This window comes from Sesamum indicum, linkage group LG8 (assembly GCF_000512975.1).
Source record: "Sesamum indicum cultivar Zhongzhi No. 13 linkage group LG8, S_indicum_v1.0, whole genome shotgun sequence".
Taxonomy (NCBI): Eukaryota; Viridiplantae; Streptophyta; class Magnoliopsida; order Lamiales; family Pedaliaceae; genus Sesamum; species Sesamum indicum.
This window is the reverse complement of record NC_026152.1, coordinates 17,122,175-17,142,157: the sequence shown is the minus strand read 5'-3', so window position 1 is coordinate 17,142,157 and position 19,983 is coordinate 17,122,175. Positions and strand designations below refer to the sequence as shown.

The 19,983-nt window shown below is 36.2% G+C and overlaps 3 protein-coding genes across 7 annotated transcripts; all 3 read left to right on the top strand.

The window, feature by feature from the left end:
• On the top strand, positions 787-5,085 carry LOC105169072 (pentatricopeptide repeat-containing protein At1g31430). Of its 2 annotated transcripts, none has more exons than XM_011089346.2 (4): positions 787-2,771; positions 3,739-3,794; positions 4,579-4,646; positions 4,782-5,085. In XM_011089346.2, exon 1 carries the CDS (start codon positions 847-849, stop codon positions 2,698-2,700), a length of 1,854 nt encoding a protein of 617 aa, XP_011087648.1. In that variant the 5' UTR covers positions 787-846; the 3' UTR covers positions 2,701-2,771; positions 3,739-3,794; positions 4,579-4,646; positions 4,782-5,085. The 2 variants fall into 2 exon arrangements, with proteins under 2 accessions (XP_011087648.1, XP_011087647.1); XM_011089345.2 differs by having other exon boundaries at positions 4,579-4,652.
• Positions 6,030-8,537, top strand: LOC105169071 (cytochrome c-like). The gene is made up of 3 exons (XM_011089344.2): positions 6,030-6,251; positions 7,073-7,206; positions 8,122-8,537. The coding sequence occupies exons 1-3, from the start codon at positions 6,140-6,142 to the stop codon at positions 8,212-8,214; spliced, it is 339 nt and encodes a 112-aa protein (XP_011087646.1). The 5' UTR covers positions 6,030-6,139; the 3' UTR covers positions 8,215-8,537.
• Positions 10,580-19,727, top strand: LOC105169069 (non-lysosomal glucosylceramidase). Of its 4 annotated transcripts, XM_011089339.2 has the most exons (21): positions 10,631-10,736; positions 10,980-11,047; positions 11,423-11,490; positions 12,124-12,234; positions 12,505-12,561; positions 12,640-12,710; positions 13,346-13,445; positions 14,521-14,591; positions 14,794-14,894; positions 14,987-15,090; positions 15,213-15,266; positions 15,436-15,491; positions 15,668-15,706; positions 15,819-15,963; positions 16,690-16,871; positions 16,958-17,025; positions 17,222-17,294; positions 17,369-17,430; positions 17,524-18,451; positions 18,840-19,130; positions 19,271-19,727. In XM_011089339.2, the coding sequence occupies exons 2-21, from the start codon at positions 11,020-11,022 to the stop codon at positions 19,545-19,547; spliced, it is 2,886 nt and encodes a 961-aa protein (XP_011087641.1). In that variant the 5' UTR covers positions 10,631-10,736; positions 10,980-11,019; the 3' UTR covers positions 19,548-19,727. The 4 variants fall into 4 exon arrangements, with proteins under 4 accessions (XP_011087643.1, XP_011087641.1, XP_020551754.1 ...); XM_011089341.2 differs by lacking the exon at positions 10,980-11,047 and having other exon boundaries at positions 10,580-10,736; positions 19,271-19,605; XM_020696095.1 differs by lacking the exons at positions 10,631-10,736; positions 10,980-11,047 and adding an exon at positions 10,776-10,875 and having other exon boundaries at positions 19,271-19,605.

Genomic DNA, 19,983 nt, shown 5'->3' with positions numbered 1-19,983 from the left:
ACATTTTATTTTTTTAAGATAAGGTGTGTAATTTTAAAATAATTAATCTTAGTTGTCAATATATATTATTTAATTTAAAATATTCGCCTCTTTAATTACTTTGTTCTGTAAATAGCTTGGTAGATACATATTTAAAGATTTATTTAATTATTAAAAATTTTAAATTCTGTAAATGCATGGGACGTGCTCCTTCCATTAGGATGTATTATGAAATAATTATACTGGTCTTTTCGAAATTTTAGCATAGTTTTACATAGATTTTTTTGTTTTTGAAAAATTGCATATAGTATCCACAACGTTCGTTTTTGTTTATAATTAAATTTGTTCATTACTCCAAATTTATAGAATTCGTTAATAATAGCAAAAAATAGAAATTCATATATAGTCCCAGTTGGTCTATTACTAATTTATTGTGAAATAAATATTTTTTCTAATTAAATTACTATTATACCATATGGTATTACATGTGAGGATGAGTATTTAAATCCTTATACCAGTAGCTTTGTCATAAAAAATATGTTGACTTGTAATAAATTAGTAATAAGTTAATTTAAAGTACATATAGATTTTTATTTATTTAATTTTTTGATATAAAAAAAATTGATGAATTTAAACAATGAAAGAATATATTAGATGAAAATTAGCATAAAAAACATTAAATATAAATTCCAAACTACTGAGTGTTTTTGTGTAATTACATGAAGTTTCAGAAAAAACGGGTGTAATTGTCTATAATTTTCACTTGGGCCCGAATGTGTATACATTATTATAATAACATATATAGCAGAAGAGAATAAAAGGCCAGGGATGTAGAACCGGGGTCAGACCGAACCGCTGAAATGCATTATGCGAGTGAGCAAACACTCCCCGTTGCTATCATTTCCCCGCCATTTTGTTCCAAGATTTTGCTGCAGAACCTCTGTAGAGGCGCCACTACTGCTCACCAAGAAAACATGCATAGACCTCCTAAAGAGCTGCAAATGGATTCCCCATTTCAAGCAAATCCAAGCCCAGCTCTTCACCCATGGCCACCACCAAAACATCGACGTCCAGCACAAGGTCATGGCCTTCGCCACTACCGAGGACTTGGCTTACGCTGAAAAGATATTTGCTCGAGTTGAACGCCCGACTTTGTTTATTTACAATGTGATGATCAAGGCACATGCGAAATCTGGCAGTTGGAGGAAAGCCCTTTTCTTGTTTGATGAACTGCGTGTGCGGGGATTGTGGCCCGATAATTACACGTACCCCTTCGTGTTTAAGGCCGTTGGAGGGTTGAGGCTGGTTCCTGAGGGGGAAAAGATTCACGGGTTTGCGTTAAAAAGTGGGGCTTTGTATGATTGTTATGTTTGTAATTCGGTCCTGGATATGTATGGGGAGTTAGGTTGTGTGGAGAGCTTGGGTAAAGTGTTTGATGAAATGCCCTTGAGAGACTTGATTTCATGGAATGTTTTGATCTCTGGGCTTGTGAAATGTAACAGGTTTGAAGATGCGGTTGGTGTTTATAGAAGGATGACACAAGAGTCGAGTTTGCAACCTGATGAGGCTACGGTTGTAACCACTTTATCAGCATGTACGGCATTAAAGAGTTTGAATCTTGGTCGTAAAATTCATGAGTATGTAAGTACACAGCTTGGTTTTACGATGATAATTGGAAATGCACTGTTGGATATGTATGCCAAGTGTGGATGCCTGGATATTGCTAGGGGGATATTCGATGCTATGCTAGAAAAGAATGTCATTTGTTGGACAAGTATGGTGTCGGCATATGTGAATTATGGTCATTTGGATGAGGCTAGGGCATTGTTTGAGAGAAGTCCTGTTAGAGATCTTGTTCTATGGACGACCATGATTAATGGGTACGTACAGTTTAACAAGGTAGATGAGGCTATGACCTTATTTAGGTACATGCAAGTGGATGGAATTAAGCCGGACAAGTATACATTAGTTGCTTTACTCACTGGGTGTGCTCAATTAGGCGCCCTGAAACAAGGTGAGTGGATTCATGCTTACTTGGAGGACAATGGAATGACTATTGATGCTGTGGTTGGTACTGCTCTTATAGAGATGTATGCAAAATGTGGTTGCTTAGAGAAGTCCTTGCAGATCTTTTATCAATTGAACCATAAAGATACAGCCTTATGGACTTCTATAATATGTGCTCTTGCTATGAATGGAAAAAGTTCGAGGGCTTTACAGTTGTTCTCGGAAATGATACGAGATGGGATTAGACCTGATGATATCACCTTTGTTGGTGTTTTGAGTGCTTGCAGTCATGCAGGGCTAGTTGAGGAAGGCCGTAAGCATTTTGATTCTATGACTAGGGTTTACCGGATTGAGCCAAAGTTGGAGCACTATGGATGCCTGATAGACCTTCTAGGTCGTGCAGGACTCCTAGAGGAAGCTGAGGACTTGATAAAGAAGGTACCTAATAAAGATAACAAGATTGTCATCCCACTTTATGGTGCTTTGCTCAGTGCTTGTAGGAATTTTGAAAATGTTGATATGGGAGAACGCATTGCTAAGCAGCTACTGGATATTGAATCCAGTGAATCCAGCAGTCACACACTTCTGGCTAGCATTTATGCTGCTGCCAGCAGATGGGAAGATGTAACAAAAGTGAGAAGGAAAATGACTACCCTAGGATCCAAGAAGTTCCCGGGATGCAGTGCACTTGAAATTGATGGAAGCATCCACTAATTCTTTGTCGGGACCTCACCTGCAGATGCAAATGCGAGCTCGAATCCATGCTGTGAGAACCACAAATGCAGGTGAGGAAGAACATAAAATAGAGCACTGACTCTCGTAATTTCTGGTTGATTTAGCAATATATCAATACAGTGAATTTTGTATCTGCCTGTTTTTCTCTTTATTGTGTGAGGATCCCTGTGTTGACAGAACATCAACAGTTGCAATTTCTTTCCTCGTTTGATTTATTGTCTCTGTGTTGAATTAAATATACAGAATAACAAAATATTTTCACTATCTTCAGTAGATTTTTCTAGTCACTGCTTGTTGGTCTCTTATATACCGTGGACTGCAAAGCCTTATTAAATATGTAGCAATATTATTCCTAAATTGCTCATATATTTTTCCACATTGGAGCTCAGGTTACTTTTCTTATAGCAAGCTCCTGCACAATAATGAGAGTAAAAGAAACTTAAATATTGTTCTTCGTATTTTGTTCTTTTAGTCTGAAAAGACCTGAAATCTCAATGTCTCCACATTGAAGAAAACAATTGATTTTTTAACATCAAGTCATGCATCTGGCATTTTCATCCTTCTGCCTCAAGCATCCTTTTCAAAATTGTTCAGAAAAGGATACTGAACACATGAGGTGTTGCCTGGTTGTGGCAAGTTCATGGGCTATGAAAAACATGGACTGCGGGTACCAAGATGATTTTGCTGATCTTTTACTTCAAGAGGTGCATTTGGGTTGCTCTAATGCATGAGTCTGAAAGTGAAATATTCTCCAGTTTGTTAGCAATAATCTTCTACTTAGAGACGTGCACTAGATTGCCCTAACTTGTTTTCGTGAAATTAGCTTGTCCACCACTGTGGTCACAGAAGCTGCATAGAAAGGAGCTTTCGGAAGAAGTCTGAAAAACGAAGTTGATGTAGATGTGATTCAAACTAATTTCCTTTTCATTATTTTCTGTTTAACAATAAAATGCTTTGTTTACCAGCTTTAGCAAATGCCTTGATTATCATGATCTTTACCTTTGCCCATTGAAACAGGATGGTACGTTCTGAGAGTGAGATCTGAAATTCTCAAGTTCAAATTCAATTATCAGGTCCGTGCAAATTTTCGGTGGTAGTTTTTCCATGTAATGTAGATTCCTAAGTTAGCTTTGGTTTAGTTTCGCTTTTTCGTAGCCTACTTCCTAAAGATTTTAAGGGTATGTTCAGGAAATTGAAACTAAATCAAGTTGATGCCAGTCTTCTAAATTGAAATCTCCCTTCATTTAGTCATGAGGCGAGCCAGCTTTGGCTAGAATTATAGGCCAATTCACATGTACAAATCACAAACTTCATTTATCGTGTCATGGACTTGAAATGATGAATGCATGCTGTGGATGGAAGTTTCTTTAACTATTAACGTCATTTTTAACAAATGAAACTTGTGAATGAAAATTTATTGGATAGTTCTTCAGCATAGTTTGACAAATGAAAGTTAAATAGCTAAGTCTTAGTCTCAACACACTATAACTTAACATGTGACTTTGATCTGGCTTAGAAGTCCCATTAGCCCAAGTACTTCTCAAACTAGAATAAGAAATACTGACATCGCCATTCAACACACATGCAGCTTACTTGCCCAAATGGTTTCATTACTCTAGTGTCTCCGGTGACAAGAAGTGAAAGAAATCTCACCTTTGTCTACACAAGAGAGAGAAGTGCATAAAAAACATCTTCATCTCTGAAACCGTTTCATTCTGTCGTGTACTCTCTCATATTTCATGTATAAAATCTAAATCCTTCCAGTATTCTAAGGATTTCTGACTTTACACTACTTAATAAATTGCATGATTACTTGAACATAGTTTCAACTTCTATTTTCTGATATTTATTTGTCAGGCAAAATGTCCAGGTGCAGCATACTCTGGATTTCATGAAGAAACATGAAAGCTCTATTGCCAGAGACAGTAAGAGTAATGCACATTATCTTTCCATCCTCAGAAATTATGCTCCCAATTAGTAGAAACAGAAACCTTATGTGCTCGAATGATCAGCTCAGCTAACACGGCTCTGTCCTCTGATTTTCTCCAAAACTTGTGCAGGAAACTGCTGCTGGATGTTATGTAGAGACAAGATCAATTAAAAACGATGCACAGTATAATCCTTGTACAGCTGCGTTGAAGGTCTTGGTCATATGTTTCTGTCAACTCCAGGAATTGCTAACCTAGTTACGCAGCTTGTGCTTTGGCTAATTTTTTGTATTGCAATTAAGGCACAAAAACCATTTGTGGGTTTCATTACATATCTCAACAGTAGACTTGTAATATGCTGCATAACCATTTATGGATTTGCTCATGTATTCTTGTTTCCTCCTAATTCTTTAAAAACCAATCTGCACATTCAAAAGCAGAGGTATTTCAATTAACATGTTGTGAGTTGGAATTACCAATGATGTTAGTTTACTTTATTAGTAGTTTTCAAACACTTGTTTTCTTTGAAAATCTATTTTGGTTCAGAATTATTAATATTTGTTATCAACTTTGGAAAATATATTTGGTGTATTCAATTTTTCAAAGTGAGATGGTAGACTCTTAAAAGTAGAAAACTAAAAATTGAATATACACTTTAGTTCAATTCGGATCAATCTCAATTCAAACATCTTTTAATTTTAAATATTTTAAAAGGTAAATTATAATTAATTTTTTTAAAATTTAGTATAATTATAAATATTTTTACGTTGTTTGAGAAAATACCAACTTAAAAATATATAAAATTCCATAAAACAACACACCTCGCATGCGCTTATGAGTCATGTGTACACATTCTTTGAGTAAAAATACACACAATGTGCTTGCTTGTGAAATATTTTCCTCTCATCTTATTTTGTCAAATAATTTTCCATTACTTGTGGAATATTTATTTCAATTATATCTCAAATATATTTTACTACTTTAATAACAGATAAATCATATTATTGTAATATTATTCTTTTGTTTCGACTTAATACAATTTATATATCACATTGATTATCTTATTGTATTTTTAATTAAAAATAATTTTATATTAATTTAATTACAAAATTTCAAGTAATCACAGCCACATATATATAGTTTGTGTTCTGTTGGGGGAAAAGAGTTCAGACAGAGGGAGAGAGAGAAAGGGTTCTTTCTGGAATGTTCAAATTACCAAGGGGGGCCCTATTCTGAAGCGAGAAGGCAGGGGAGTCCATTGACCAGTCATAGGGGCACATTCGTAATTGGACATGTTGAAGAGACGGTTCAAACCTTTGACTGGTGGGGCGTCCACGTGCATGAACACAAACCCCTCTTTCACAAACCACTAGAAACTTCTTTCTTTCTCGCCTTTCTTACCTTCCCTCATTTCATACGCCCAGATTCCTTCAAAACCCTACCCCGACCCCTACTCCCCAAATTCTCGTCATTGTAGAAAGATCAAATTCATGGCGTCATTCAGTGAAGCCCCGCCCGGCGATGTTAAATCCGGTGAGAAGATCTTCAAGACCAAGTGTGCACAGTGCCACACCGTCGATAAAGGCGCCGGCCACAAGCAAGGTTTTTCTCAACTCTAAAACATGGAAACAAATGAACACACACACACACAGACACTTATTAATTCTGTGGTTGAGTTGCTTGGTTGTTTTTGTTTTTATTTGCTCGTTGATGTACATGTGCCCGATCTGATGATGATGATGATATTCGTTTTATTTACATGATAAGTTATTGGCACCGATCTCCTGTTTCTCTTTATGTTTTTTTCGATTTCGATTCGGTAGCAGTTGGTGATGGCGGGGGGCTTTCACTTCCTGTGATTCAGGCTCCTCATTTTAGTTTAGCAAGGATTGTTGGTATATCGTATTTGCTATGTCTCTGATCTTATAGTTTAATATTTAAAATCGTCGTAACTTGCTAAGGAAAAAGAATTTGTGCCTGGTCCTATTCATTGATGTCCTTTTTTCTGATTCATATTATCTAATTGCTTGGGAAACTCATAATTAGTTTCATTGGCATTTTTTCTGTTGGTTAGGATTCAGTTTTTGTATTCAGCTCATTCGGTTTTGAAATCTCCCGCTATCTAGCAGTCGATGAGGATATATGGACTTGTTGAGCCCAGTGTCCAACTAACTTTCTATCCAATATTTCCTTAATTGAAATCTAACTGGTCATTGGAAACAGTTGTTCAATTAATTCCCATGCTGCTTGCTGCCATCGGTATGATCTATGTCTGTGTATGCTTTTATTACTTTTGGGCTTGTGATTTGTAGAAAGGAAATTTAGCTCATCACTTTATCCTTTCCCGTTTTTGTTTTCTTCTATCTTCCATCTGTTCTGTTTTATGCTTTGAGGATGTATTTTGACTTCTTCCGATTTTTCAGGTCCCAACTTGAATGGCCTTTTCGGGAGACAATCTGGTACTACCCCTGGTTATTCCTATTCAGCTGCCAACAAGAACATGGCTGTGATCTGGGGAGAGAATACACTTTATGATTACTTGCTTAATCCGAAGAAGGTAGGTGAACTTGTGCCTGAGCATTGATTATTAACTAGAGGTCATTTATTTTGTGAATTTTCTCTAGTCTTTTATCTTATTCACAATGGAAACACCACTATGGACATGGATGCAGACCTTATTAGCATGTTTTTAAAATATTTTCTATAACTTATTTATATTATTATGGATATTATCCTTTTACGGACTTGAGTTTTCAAAGTTCGGGCAGTAGTTTTTCTTGTATTTGAAAATGATTATATTTTATTATTCTAAGCTTGATCCATGTTAGTATCACAAGTTAATTAATCTCAAGTGCACAGAGTCATGGCTTTCCTAAAGTAGGATTGTCTGTTGCGTCTCCTCTATCCTTGTGGTGGTTTTTTGATTGGTTACTTATCAGATAAACTGTTAAGCGTTAAACTGTGTGCGGAGTCAGCTCTATGTTAGCTTGAAACTGGTTTTTCTTGCCTTGCGGGCATTGCTTACATATGTATAGGCAAAGTCGCATCTTTGGTCCCACTAGATATGGTCATTCTCACTAGTCCCAATCTTTACGAATCGACACTTATAGTCCCGAAATTCTCAAATTTTGACACGTTTGTCCTCTGCCATTAAGTGTTAAAGGAAACGGTGTGGTTGGGTCACGTGCCGTTTGTCAAAGGCTATCGACCTTACCATTAAATGGCCAAGTTCCATTATACCCCTTTGTATTTTCCAAAAAGTGCTAAACCCCTATCTACTGAAACTAATACTGCGATTTTGCCATATATATATATGGACTCACGTAAATAGTTTTGTTTGGTGTTTGATTCCGTTATATGCCTCTTCGAATTTACTTACTGGAGTGCCTGTTTCTATATGATTTGATAATCTAATTATTGGAATGGAAAGAATTGCTGTGATTCTTCTGATGGGTATGATGTGGCGGTGCAGTACATACCTGGAACCAAGATGGTCTTCCCTGGGCTGAAGAAACCTCAAGAGCGTGCAGATCTAATTGCATATCTGAAGGAGGCTACTGCATAAAGAGAAGAGACGATATAAGCATTTTCTGACAGCTGCAAGATACATTTGTTATTGCCCCCATTTGGGAATTTCTTTTCCTAGTGAAAATAGTTCAGTGGTACCCCAATGAATAAGAGAATCATATTTCTGTCCTACTTTTTTTTTTTTGTCTTATTGACCCACGCAAGTAGTGGGGAATTTTGTTGCCTTTGATGACTCTGATTATTGTTACACAACACAATTGAGTATTTGTCACTAGAAATCAATAAATTGCTATTAGTGAGGGGTGCTTAATTTGTAAGCGTTCCATTTTCGGTTGTCTAAGGCAAGATTTTGGGTGGTTATTTACTTGTGGTGCATATTTTAGATACTGTAAGTTGATAATCTTGTGATTATAGATGAGTTGCGTTCCATGTGTGGTTCAGCAAGATGCTTAGGAGTCGGATTACCAGTAAGTCGTGATTAGCAGAATTGTATGGGGCAAATGGCCTCCTCCTATATAATGTTTCCTCTATTATAGGTTTCTGGATTGAGATTGGGTGGCATCAATAGTTGTAGTTTGTTAAAGTGGTAGAGTTTTGAGATGGTCTTTTTTCATGTTGGTAAGTGGGTATTATTGTTGTACTTTGTTCCAAATGCATTTTTATTGCATCTCAACTACACTTGGTACCTAAAAATTGGGCTGAGATTTTCTGGCTGATCTCCTTGTTTTGGTGGAGGGTCAAAGCTATCGTTAGGCAGCACTTCTTTGAGGAAAGCTACACATAAGTTTCTCCTCTGTTCTGCACACTCACAACCAAACATCAATGACTTGTTATAAAGTATTGGACCACGACAAATCTCATCAAATTGGACCAAATCAAAATTTTAAAATCAACCTCAGTGTAATAATTATCTCCGATTATACTTGTGGTGGCATATTAGATGTGCCGTGACTCATGGCTGGTGTTCATCAGGACACCACTGAACATCAAGTCCGGCCTTGGATGCCCCCGATCCACAAGACGATATTATAATGTGAGTCGTCTGGAAGGATGATTAGTTTTTATTTAATACATTTTCTCATCTTTGGTCTAATCTTGTATCCTAAAAAATGTTAAGAGGTCGGCAATTGTCTTGGGGGGTCGACCCTGACGCGCATTGGTCGTATTGGGAATTTCGACAATGATATGATGCATACTTAAAGCCTTTGTCCATATACGATGACTCATAGTGTCCTATTTATGATTGTTATTTACTTTCTTTGAACCAGTTATCACCCCCACTTTTTCAATGGATTTGCAGATTTTCGTTATTTAGTAGGTCAGAATTATAAATCCCCTCCCCCCCCCCTCCTTTTTTAATTACTATGAAAGTAACTTTTTACCACATTAATTTAGACAAAATAACAAAATAAAAATGGTACCCATACTTGTTATGAAGAATTGTGTCTGCGATATCCATTTAGCAAGAATTATAGATGCACTATGCGTGTCCATTATAATTTCCATGACTGATTTACTATCGGAGAAAATTAATATCTAATTTTGATAGGATCCACATATAGATCATAGCCTACGTTTAACTTTATTAAATATCTTGGGCAGAAATCCGATCCTAAGTCGTTGGTGTGTCAATGTTGGATTTAATGGTTGGATGTTCTCTTCATTATTGAATGAGCGATGGAGAGTGAGTAAATAATAAATGGGTAGTATTTCTCTACTTGCGTGTGTGTTTTTTCTAAATTGTTTTCTAGCTAGTAAAAGAAAACTATTATAAAGGGATAATACATTGTCTTTTCATGAGATGTTATATGATTGTATGTAATTTTTTTTAAGTTTCAAAAATTATATTTAGTACCCTTAACGTTTATTTTTATCTAATAAATGGATCAATTAGTTAAAATTTATTGAATTTGTTAATATTAGCAAAATAATTGAGTGAATTTATATTTATTCTTATTGACTTATTAGTCATTTATTGTAGGTTAAACAAAATTTTTTTCCGACCAAATTACTGTTACATATCTTCGCATACTAATGTGTGTGTCGAGATATATTTTAGCACTTATAAGGATAATTTGGACAGAAAAAATTGTTCGATTAGTAATAAATTAATCGAAGATAAATATCAATTTATATTTAATTTTATTTTGCTAAAATCAATAAATTTAATAAATTTTGACTAAGGGAGGGATTTATCTGTTAGATAGAAATAAATGTTGAGAGTACTAAATATAATTTTTTAAATATATAAAATCTATGTGTAATTATACTAAATTTTAGAGAAACACAATTTGAACTAGATTGCGGAGTCGGACACTAAAATTACAGAGGTAAAGATAGATAAAAAAGTTGAAAAGTTGAGGACTAGAGTGCAAATATTTGGCGTTAACCTTTTACCTCCTTTTCCATACAAAGCAAAAAAGTTGACTTTACAATTGATTCCTCATCCTTTGAACTCCAATAAAAAGAAACAACTCATTTTCCAATCATCAGTTCTCCTCTCACCAATCTTGAGATTCCATTCCCTGCGAAATAGCATCTGCAACTGCACGTCCTCCGGTTAGTTCTTCAGCAGTTATATCAGTTTTTCTGCTCATCCTGTTTCTATTCATCTCATTGATCATCAAGAATCTTGATTAGCTGCGCGCTTTTTCTTACACTGCCTACTCATCGCGTGGGCTGTCATCAGATATCGCTGGTCTGATTCTATAATGGATCTTGATTTGATTTGTTTTTGCTGTTTTTATGTCTTGCTTTGTTGGTTCGTTTTGCTTTCATGGGCCCTCCTTTTTGGCTGTGAAGTTGGTGAGATGCTAGTGTTCTTGCCTGTGAGTAGTATGTTATGAATTTGGCTTGCTCAATGAAGCCGGGTGAGAGAACGTATTTTACTTCCGTTCTTTTTTTCCCTTTTACTGGTATTTCATTTTGTGATCAAATGCTGCTGGTAGTGTGTAGCTTGGAGGCTGTCATATGTTCAAATTTGCTTTGAAACTGAGCTAATTATTTTAGTTAGAGTCATTTTCAAATTGGACGTATGTGTCAGTTGATGTTGATTCAGCCTTGTGATGAGTTTGAAAATGAGATAGAGGATAATATGAAGCTGTTGTGGCTTGTGGGTTTAACTAAAGGCTTAAGATTTATCAGAAGTTAAAAAATAATACATGTGTAATTGTATATATTATGGTACTTTATCATGATTAGTGGTTCATCTGAACGACGATGGTTTGCTCATGCGTTACATGCAGGAAATATGTCTGAGAATGGTTTTTATGGAGGAGAAGGGGAATCTGCTTTGCATGATCATGATGAAAAGGTAAGCCATAGCTGCATTTATTGATTTCCACCTTCTGAAAGTATGGGCTATTATGAGTTTGTGTCCTCCCTCTATGTGTGCCACGACAATTTTCTACCTTGCTTTCTAGCAAAATTTATAAATAAATTTCTTTGTAGTAATATCGTTCTGGGATTTAAGAAATAACAGCAGCATTCACTCTCTTAAGTATGTTAATCAGTTGAGTTCATCAACTATTTATTTATTCCATTCCGGATGGTATGCACAATCAGTATTTCACTATTTGGAATCTTATGAGCTTGCTTTTTTCACTTTTCATCCACTCAACCAGGATCCATATTTGAATTTTACTATTTCATTAATCAGAACACCTCTTAGTTTGATGTCAGTATTAGAGACCACTATCCTACTTAGAACTCAAAATATTTTTCTACAAGAACTTGATCATTGCACACCATTATCTAGAAGATCTGTCAAGGCCACCATGAGTCACTCTTTTATGTCTGAATGTGCTTGCATTTGCTGCCTCACCACTTCTTTGAGGTTTTGGCAGCTCAGATTTCATGGTGGTTGTCATAACCTGTTATGTGCCTCTTTGAATTGATTGTTTTCTACCATCCAATTTTATTGTCCATTCCTTCTGATCTTTTACAGGTCAAAGTTGATCCGGGGACACCTCCATCCCTGACTTGGAAAAGAAAACTGAGTACTGAGGAGAATTCCCTTTCTGAATTCAGTCTATCTTTAAAAGAGATAATCGGCATGGTACTCTTTTAGATTTGTTTCATAATTAATTGTTCCTGCAAACACTTTTTCCATATGAGGTTAGTCTTTTGAGGCAAAAAGGAAAAGAGATGGAATAAAGCTTTGATTTTCATTTTCTACAACCTTGCAAGGATGTATGATAATTGTGGGTGTATATGCCACAGATTACAACCTTTGCTGGCTAAGACCTCAGAGTCAAATCTCTCTCTTATATATGATTTGTGGTCATCTGTGTCTGTTTCCGGTAATATCTCCTTTTGGTTTATGTAGGCCCCTATAGGTTATAGGCTGTGGCGGCACCTTCGACAGGAAAAGTCCGACCACGGTGTAAGTTTCCCTCATTACTTAACTGAAAGTTGACTTGACTAATACCAGTTGTAAAAACTGTGATGTTTACTGTTGCAGGAGGTATTTCTTGATCCTTTTACAAAGCGCCATACATCATCTTGCCATGGGGTTCCTGTAGGCGGTATCGGGTATATCTATTGCCACTTGCTCTTTTCTTTTTATTCAACATGTAGCACATTACTGAAGGACCCACTCAATGAGTGCAACTGTTAAGAAAATGTTAGTTACTTACATGCCGATTATACATGTATCCTGAAGTCATATGAAAAAATAATTCTCTGTTATATTACTAAGCAGATAGGGTAACAATGTTGTATGGCAAGTCTGCTTTAGGCATATTGAAGACTATGTGCCTGCTTTTCTCTATCTCAGACAGTCTTCTGTCTCTGTTCTTTTAAATTAGAATTCTAAAGCATCCATCTGCCATGCGTTAAACTGGGTTAAAGGAATTTGCAGTTGGGTGTGGGTTGGGGATAGTCCTAGATCCTTAAGATTCCTCCAAACTATTTTCATACTTCGAACTATTTATGTAAATTGTAGAACAAACAATCTGAGTCCACATCTCATGGTGCTGCTTTTCTCTTCTGTGACAACATTTGTTATTAACAGAAGGATCATTGTAATCATCTGCGTTACTGCATATTAAAAGTAGGCTGCATTACTCTGGAAAAAGGGAAAAATACAGGTTAATCACATGATTTCTAAAATGTATACCTGGTTAACCACATAACTCTAGTTATCTGTGAGCTAACATGATCTTCAGTGCTGGAAGCATTGGAAGAAGCTGCAGAGGTGAATTTATGCGTTGGCAACTATTTCCTAGGGTCTGTGAAGATAAGCCAGTCTTGGCAAACCAATTTTCTGTAAGTTTAATTTTTATCTGATTCTGAAGGTTTGTATGTGGATGTAAAATAAAAGCTATTGAGGACCATTACATGTCTTACCTCATACATTATCTATTCTTTGATTGACTGATATTTCTGCAATTCCTCATGTTCTTGATGGATTCTGTTATTACACTTCACATTTCCTCTGTGCAAAGTCCTCATAACATTGTCTTTTTCAGTCCATGAAACACAGAAATTAGCTACAATTACCAATCTCAAAACCTGAAATACATTTCTTTCCTTGCATTTTTATTGAGGATCACAGGAAATAAACTCTCTCTTGAGGTTCTTGATATTAATTCTTACACTAACAACACATGCAACTGATATTTACCCCATGCCTCAATTTGTCCAACGCTCGAATAGGCAGAAAGCAGTAGCTACTCCATTGAGTAGTGGGATATACATTGTTGGAGTTCCATCTGTCTGCAATTATTTTATGCGGTGTGAAAGTTATGCTGATAAGTCCTCTTAACAGATGATTTTATAGAGGCGTAAATTGGGCAAGTTCCCATGAGGGCGACTAGACATAATTTGGTATCCATTTCACATAAGAATCTTGTGAGAATGAATGTCAATGTCATGTGTAATCTCAAAATGAGAACACAAGAAGAGATTGACAACCGATGTCTTCTTCACTATCAGGAGGTTGTGTGCTAGCCATAATCCAGAGTTGAAGTAATCAAGTAATAGTTGAGAAGGCGCACCTACTGGTGTGAAGGAAAAAAATATAATTAAGTACTTACTGAATAATAATATTGAAAATATAAAAGAAGATTATGTTAAACAAAGATATATTGGTAATTCATTGCATAATGAAAAAGTTCATGCCAAGGCTACATGGTTCACTTCTATAAAAGCAAACTGCTAGTCCACAGTATCTGACAGCATCTTCTTTTAGTATTGTGCATAATAATCTAACCTGAGAGAACTAGTGAACCTAAATTGTGAGTACTTAAGTATATGTCAAAAGGTAGTTTTTTTTATTGCTACTGTGTCCTATGTTTGTTTGTCACTGATGATTTACCCTAGCATGTTTCTGCTTTTTCAGATATTTGTTTCACGGCCTAATGGTGAAAAGTTTTCTAGTGTACTATGCCCAAAGAGCCCAGACATTTTGCAGTAAGCACATAGCATATTCTGTTTCTGTAGCATCTTACATCTTATTTTTAGATGTTTTGCTGTTTGGGAAAATACTTCTCCCGATTACTGAAATAATGAAATTTCACTGAGACAAGAAAGGAAAGAAAGAAAATTTAATACTCTCTGCAAAGTTGCTTTTTGTGAATCAGTATTCAAGGCCTTTAATAATGTGGATAAACAGTGACAAGTCAGCTTCTGGAATAGAATCTTGGGACTGGAATTTGGGTGGGCAAAATTCCACGTACCATGCATTGTTCCCAAGGTCTTGGACTGTATATGATGGTAATCTTGTAATCTTCTATTAAATTCTGTTAGTTTTGAGCCCCACTTCATGAATTGTCATTTCATAGAATCACCTTTTGGATTCAATGAAGGTGAACCTGATCCAGCTCTAAAAGTAGCATGTCGACAACTTTCACCCTTTATCCCCCACAACTATAAGGAGAGCAGCTTCCCTGTGGCAGTGTTTACTTTTACGGTATGAAACCTTTTCTGAACTTCATTCCTCCTCCCCCTTCCATCACATACACCTACAACCACAGACATAAATAAAGTGGGCTATCTAGCCTTGATATGAAGAAGTTTGCTATGTTGTATCAGTTGTCTAATTTGGGAAAGACAGAAGCGGATGTCACCTTGCTTTTTAGTTGGGCAGTAAGTTCCCTTTCTTGGGTTGTTTTCGCTTCAAGTTTTGAATAGTTAACGATTTAGTCACTATACTATGCTATATCCAGTAATTTTGAGTTAATTTCCCGAAATTGACGCACTGCACTGCATGCATTCCCTTATGAAATTTCTGATATTCTTGTTCTACTGTTCCTAGAATTCTGTTGGTGGCGATTCAGGACTCTCTGGCCACCATTTCAATTCAAAATTTAGGTAAAAGATGCATAACCTACTTCCTTGTGTTGTAATAATGTTTTTTCTGAAAATTTTTCTTAGCTTTTTCATGACATTTTGAGCAGAAACTTTTCCAGTTTTGAAAATTTACCTATTCATGGCATACTTTCTAGGACTTATGGATCCACCTGATCTGACTGGCTTTGTTTTTCCAGGACAGAGGATAACATCAGTGGAGTTCTCTTGCACCACATGTAAGTGCCTGCTCTTGTTGGTGTTGCCAAACATTTAGAATTGTAAGGATTCCAGGTATATGTATATATAGTTTCCCCAAGGTTCTCTGATTCTTTGTAAAAATTGATGTAGGACTGCAAAGGGACTGCCCTCAGTAACTTTTGCAATTGCAGCAGAAGGGACCGACACAATTCATGTATCTGAGTGCCCCTCTTTTGTGATATCTGGAAACTCGAATGGTATCTCAGCAAGAGACATGTGGAATGAAATTAAAGAGGTAGTACTAAACATTATCAGTTGACTTGAGCCAGAATTTCCTACTTTTGAGCGACTTATGTTGTATATTTATTGGTTCATCATGCTTCACAAGACCAACAAATCTTCTGTAGTTGGTCTGAATTCAGTTTGCATGTTACAAAGTAAAAGAAAACAAATCTAGTGCAAGTTATTTGACAAACAATCTTGTATGTTTTGTTCAGATTTTAAACTATGAGCTAATTTCAGGCTTATCAAGAGTTTATCAGAACTCTAAAGATAAATTTATAGACCACTTATTAGAAACTTAGAAATGCAGCTGCACTGTTTTACCAAATTTGGGAACTCTATTCCATTTTGTTACAAAAATAATTTGAAATTGTCATTTATTTACTACTTCATTGACTAGTTTATCGCATTGATGAACAGTATTTTTTTTAAAAACTGAAGTCTACGTTGTATAACCATCTCCTGAAAAAACAGTTAAGTATAGAGGTTTAACTTACAACTCATTTATTGCTAGGAATGGAATCACTGCTACCGAAATATTATCTCTTAGGGATTTTGGATGTAAAAGAATGATGCTACTTGCTCTATAATATAGTCTGTAGAATACTCTATAATATAGTCTGTAGAATATTCATGTGAGAAATTACCTTATACATTTTCTTGTTTATTTTCTCTGCCATTTCGCTGTTTTTAGTTAACTATCATTCTTGATAGACTTACCCTGTTCTATTCTAATTAGCGTGGATCATTCGACCACCTAAATTCTGAAGAAATGTCAATGCCTTCTGAACCTGGTTCACTTATTGGGGCGGCCGTTGCAGCTTCACTGGCAATTCCAGCAGGAACAGTACAAACTGTTACATTTTCATTGGCATGGGCTTGCCCCGAAATAAACTTTCATGGTGGAAGAACTTATCACAGGCCAGTAACCAATTGATTGTTTACTTTGTGTAACTTATTAATATATCCTGTTCCACGCCGACTTAGTAAGTTAACTTTCTCATCAGGCGTTACACTAAATTCTATGGTACACATAGTAACGTGGCATCGGATATTGCACGGGATGCTATTATTGGTAATCTCGCAAAAGTTATTTTGTTCTGTAGGCAGCAAATACTCTATTTTATATCGATAAAGACATTTATTATTTATTTCTACTTGTTCCAAGGCAATCTATTCATGTGAAATTCTTTGAGAGTATTCATGGTCAAAGAACTTCATTTCTAATGCCCTTTTTTTTTGTTGTTTGTTCTTTTATTACCAAAACGAAGAGCATCACAAATGGGAGTCAGAAATTGATGTATGGCAAAGGCCTATTCTTGATGACAAGAGGCTTCCTGAATGGTAAGTGTTTAATTATGTGCGCTGGCTGTAAGCTTTGAAGCCGGGTTAAGCATTTTTTTGATGGTCTACTGCAGGTACCCTCCAACTCTCTTCAACGAGCTTTACTATCTTAACTCAGGCGGAACAATTTGGACAGGTAATTGACAAATGGGATTTGTGTTTTACAGGTGCTAGCTATAATTAAGCTGATCTGATTTTTTTTTTTCTTTTAATAATTTTAACTTTCCAGATGGATCTCCACCAGTACATAGTTTACGGACTATTCAGCAACGAAGGTACTCCATTGATAGATCCAATTCAGATTTTAGAAGTGGAGAAGATACATCTGAGCAAAATGACACAGCAATCAACATACTTGGAAGGATGACCTCCTTACTTCAGGAGATTCATAGCCCTGTATCAATGACTTCTGCATTGGGGACAAATTTGCTTCACAAAAGAGAGGAAAATGTGGGACAGTTCCTTTACTTTGAAGGCATTGAATATCATATGTGTAATACATATGATGTCCATTTTTATGCATCGTTTGCATTGGCTATGCTGTTCCCCAAACTTGAACTCAGCATACAGAGAGATTTTGCTGCTGCAGTGATGATGCATGATCCTAGTAAGATGACACTTTTACAGGATGGAACATGGGTCCAGAGAAAGGTTCTTGGTGCTGTTCCTCATGACATTGGAATGAGAGATCCATGGTTTGAAGTAAATTTCTATAACCTTCATAATACGGATAGGTGGAAAGATTTGAATCCAAAGTTTGTGCTCCAAGTTTACAGAGATGTCGTTGCCACTGGCAATAAAGAGTTTGCTGAAGCTGTTTGGCCATCGGTCTATGTAGCCATGGCTTACATGGAACAATTTGACAAGGATGGAGATGGAATGATAGAAAATGAAGGGTTTCCCGACCAGACATATGATACATGGTCTGTATCTGGTGTGAGTGCATACTGCGGCGGCTTATGGGTAGCAGCTTTGCAGGCTGCTTCAGCACTTGCTCATGTGGTTGGGGACAAGGGTTCTGAGGATTACTTCTGGTTTAGGTTTCAAAAAGCAAAGAAAGTGTATGAAAAGTTATGGAATGGTTCGTATTTTAACTATGACAACAGTGGGAGTAAAACAAGCTCTTCCATTCAGGCTGATCAATTGGCTGGAAATTGGTATGTTGCAAAAGAAGTAGGTTTCGAGATTTTATGATTAAATATTCACTTTTAGGAGTAGAATTCATTTATTTATTTTGCCTATTTTGCTTTACCAGATAAGACAAATTAAGTACACATTCGAACACACACAGGGGAGGCTAGACATCTAATAGCACATACCTAGACATCTACTGGAACATAATTAAAGTATTCAGTGTGATTTGGACTTTGTTTAAATTCATTATCCATCAGATATAGATTGTTCATGCTACTTATGCACATGTCTTGTAATTCCATCGCATACTTTTTTATATTGCTTAATTGCTATAAACATGTAATGACGGAATGTAGAAGGAACATCTTTCTTCTTTTGACATTCACATGTTGAATTGAAAATATTTTGAAGGTATGCTCGAGCTTGCGGTCTTTTTCCCATTGTTGATGAAGAAAAGGCACGAAAAGCGCTTGAGAAGATTTACAATTTCAACGTCTTGAAGGTAAAAAATGGGAGGGTTGGAGCAGCAAATGGGATGCTGCCAAATGGAGAACCTGATATGTGTACCCTACAGTCAAGAGAAATATGGAGTGGAGTTACATATGCTGTTGCTGCAGGCATGATTCATGAAAATATGGTTGAAACTGCATTTAAAACTGCAGTTGGTGTGTATGAAGTAGCTTGGTCTGAGCAAGGTTCCGGGTGAGTTGAGTCGTCATTCCCTTTTCGTTTATGTGCAGTGTTGGAACATTTAACATGTATATATCAACTTGTGCACTGCTTACGTTGGTTTGTCTTAATAGTCCCTCTTGTTTACTGGAGTATTACTGCTGCTTTGACAGATATGCTTTCCAGACCCCCGAAGGTTGGGACTTTGAAGGGCGTTATAGATCTCTTGGGTACATGCGTCCTTTAGCAATCTGGGCAATGCAATGGGCACTTACACAACATAAGATCCCAAGACAGGAAATGAAGGCAGAGATCAAGGAAGAATCTGTGATCAGGCAACATACTGGTTTTAAAAGAGTGGCTCATCTGCTAAAGCTGTCAGATGAAGCTGATTCCAGAAGCCTTTTCCAGGTCATATTTGATTACACTTGTAAAAGGATGTTGGGATGAAAGCAGAAGGCCAAACTTTTCTCGATCCCAGAATGTCAGTATTATGAGTTGAAATCTCATTTATTCTTTTCATCCTTTATTTTACAATTGTGTAATAAACAGATGTAGAAGCTCTGCATGTATTTATAATGAAACAAAAGTGTTAAATAGGAAGAAGAGAAAGGATTGATTTTCATTGAAGAGCTAGTCCCAATCATATAGTGTTAGGACTAGAGAGAATTACAAATAAGGTAAGGATATGATTGATCTACCTACCAAGAATAGCAATTATAAATAAGGCAAATATACACAAAATCCTGCTCAATCTTCTGACAAGAAAAATGAGTAAATCGAGAACTGTTGCTGACTAATTTCATATATCTTTTCTCCTCATTGCTTGTGTAGCTATTTTCTTGGGCAAATCCCACCAAAGAAATCCAACTTAACAGCAAGGGGG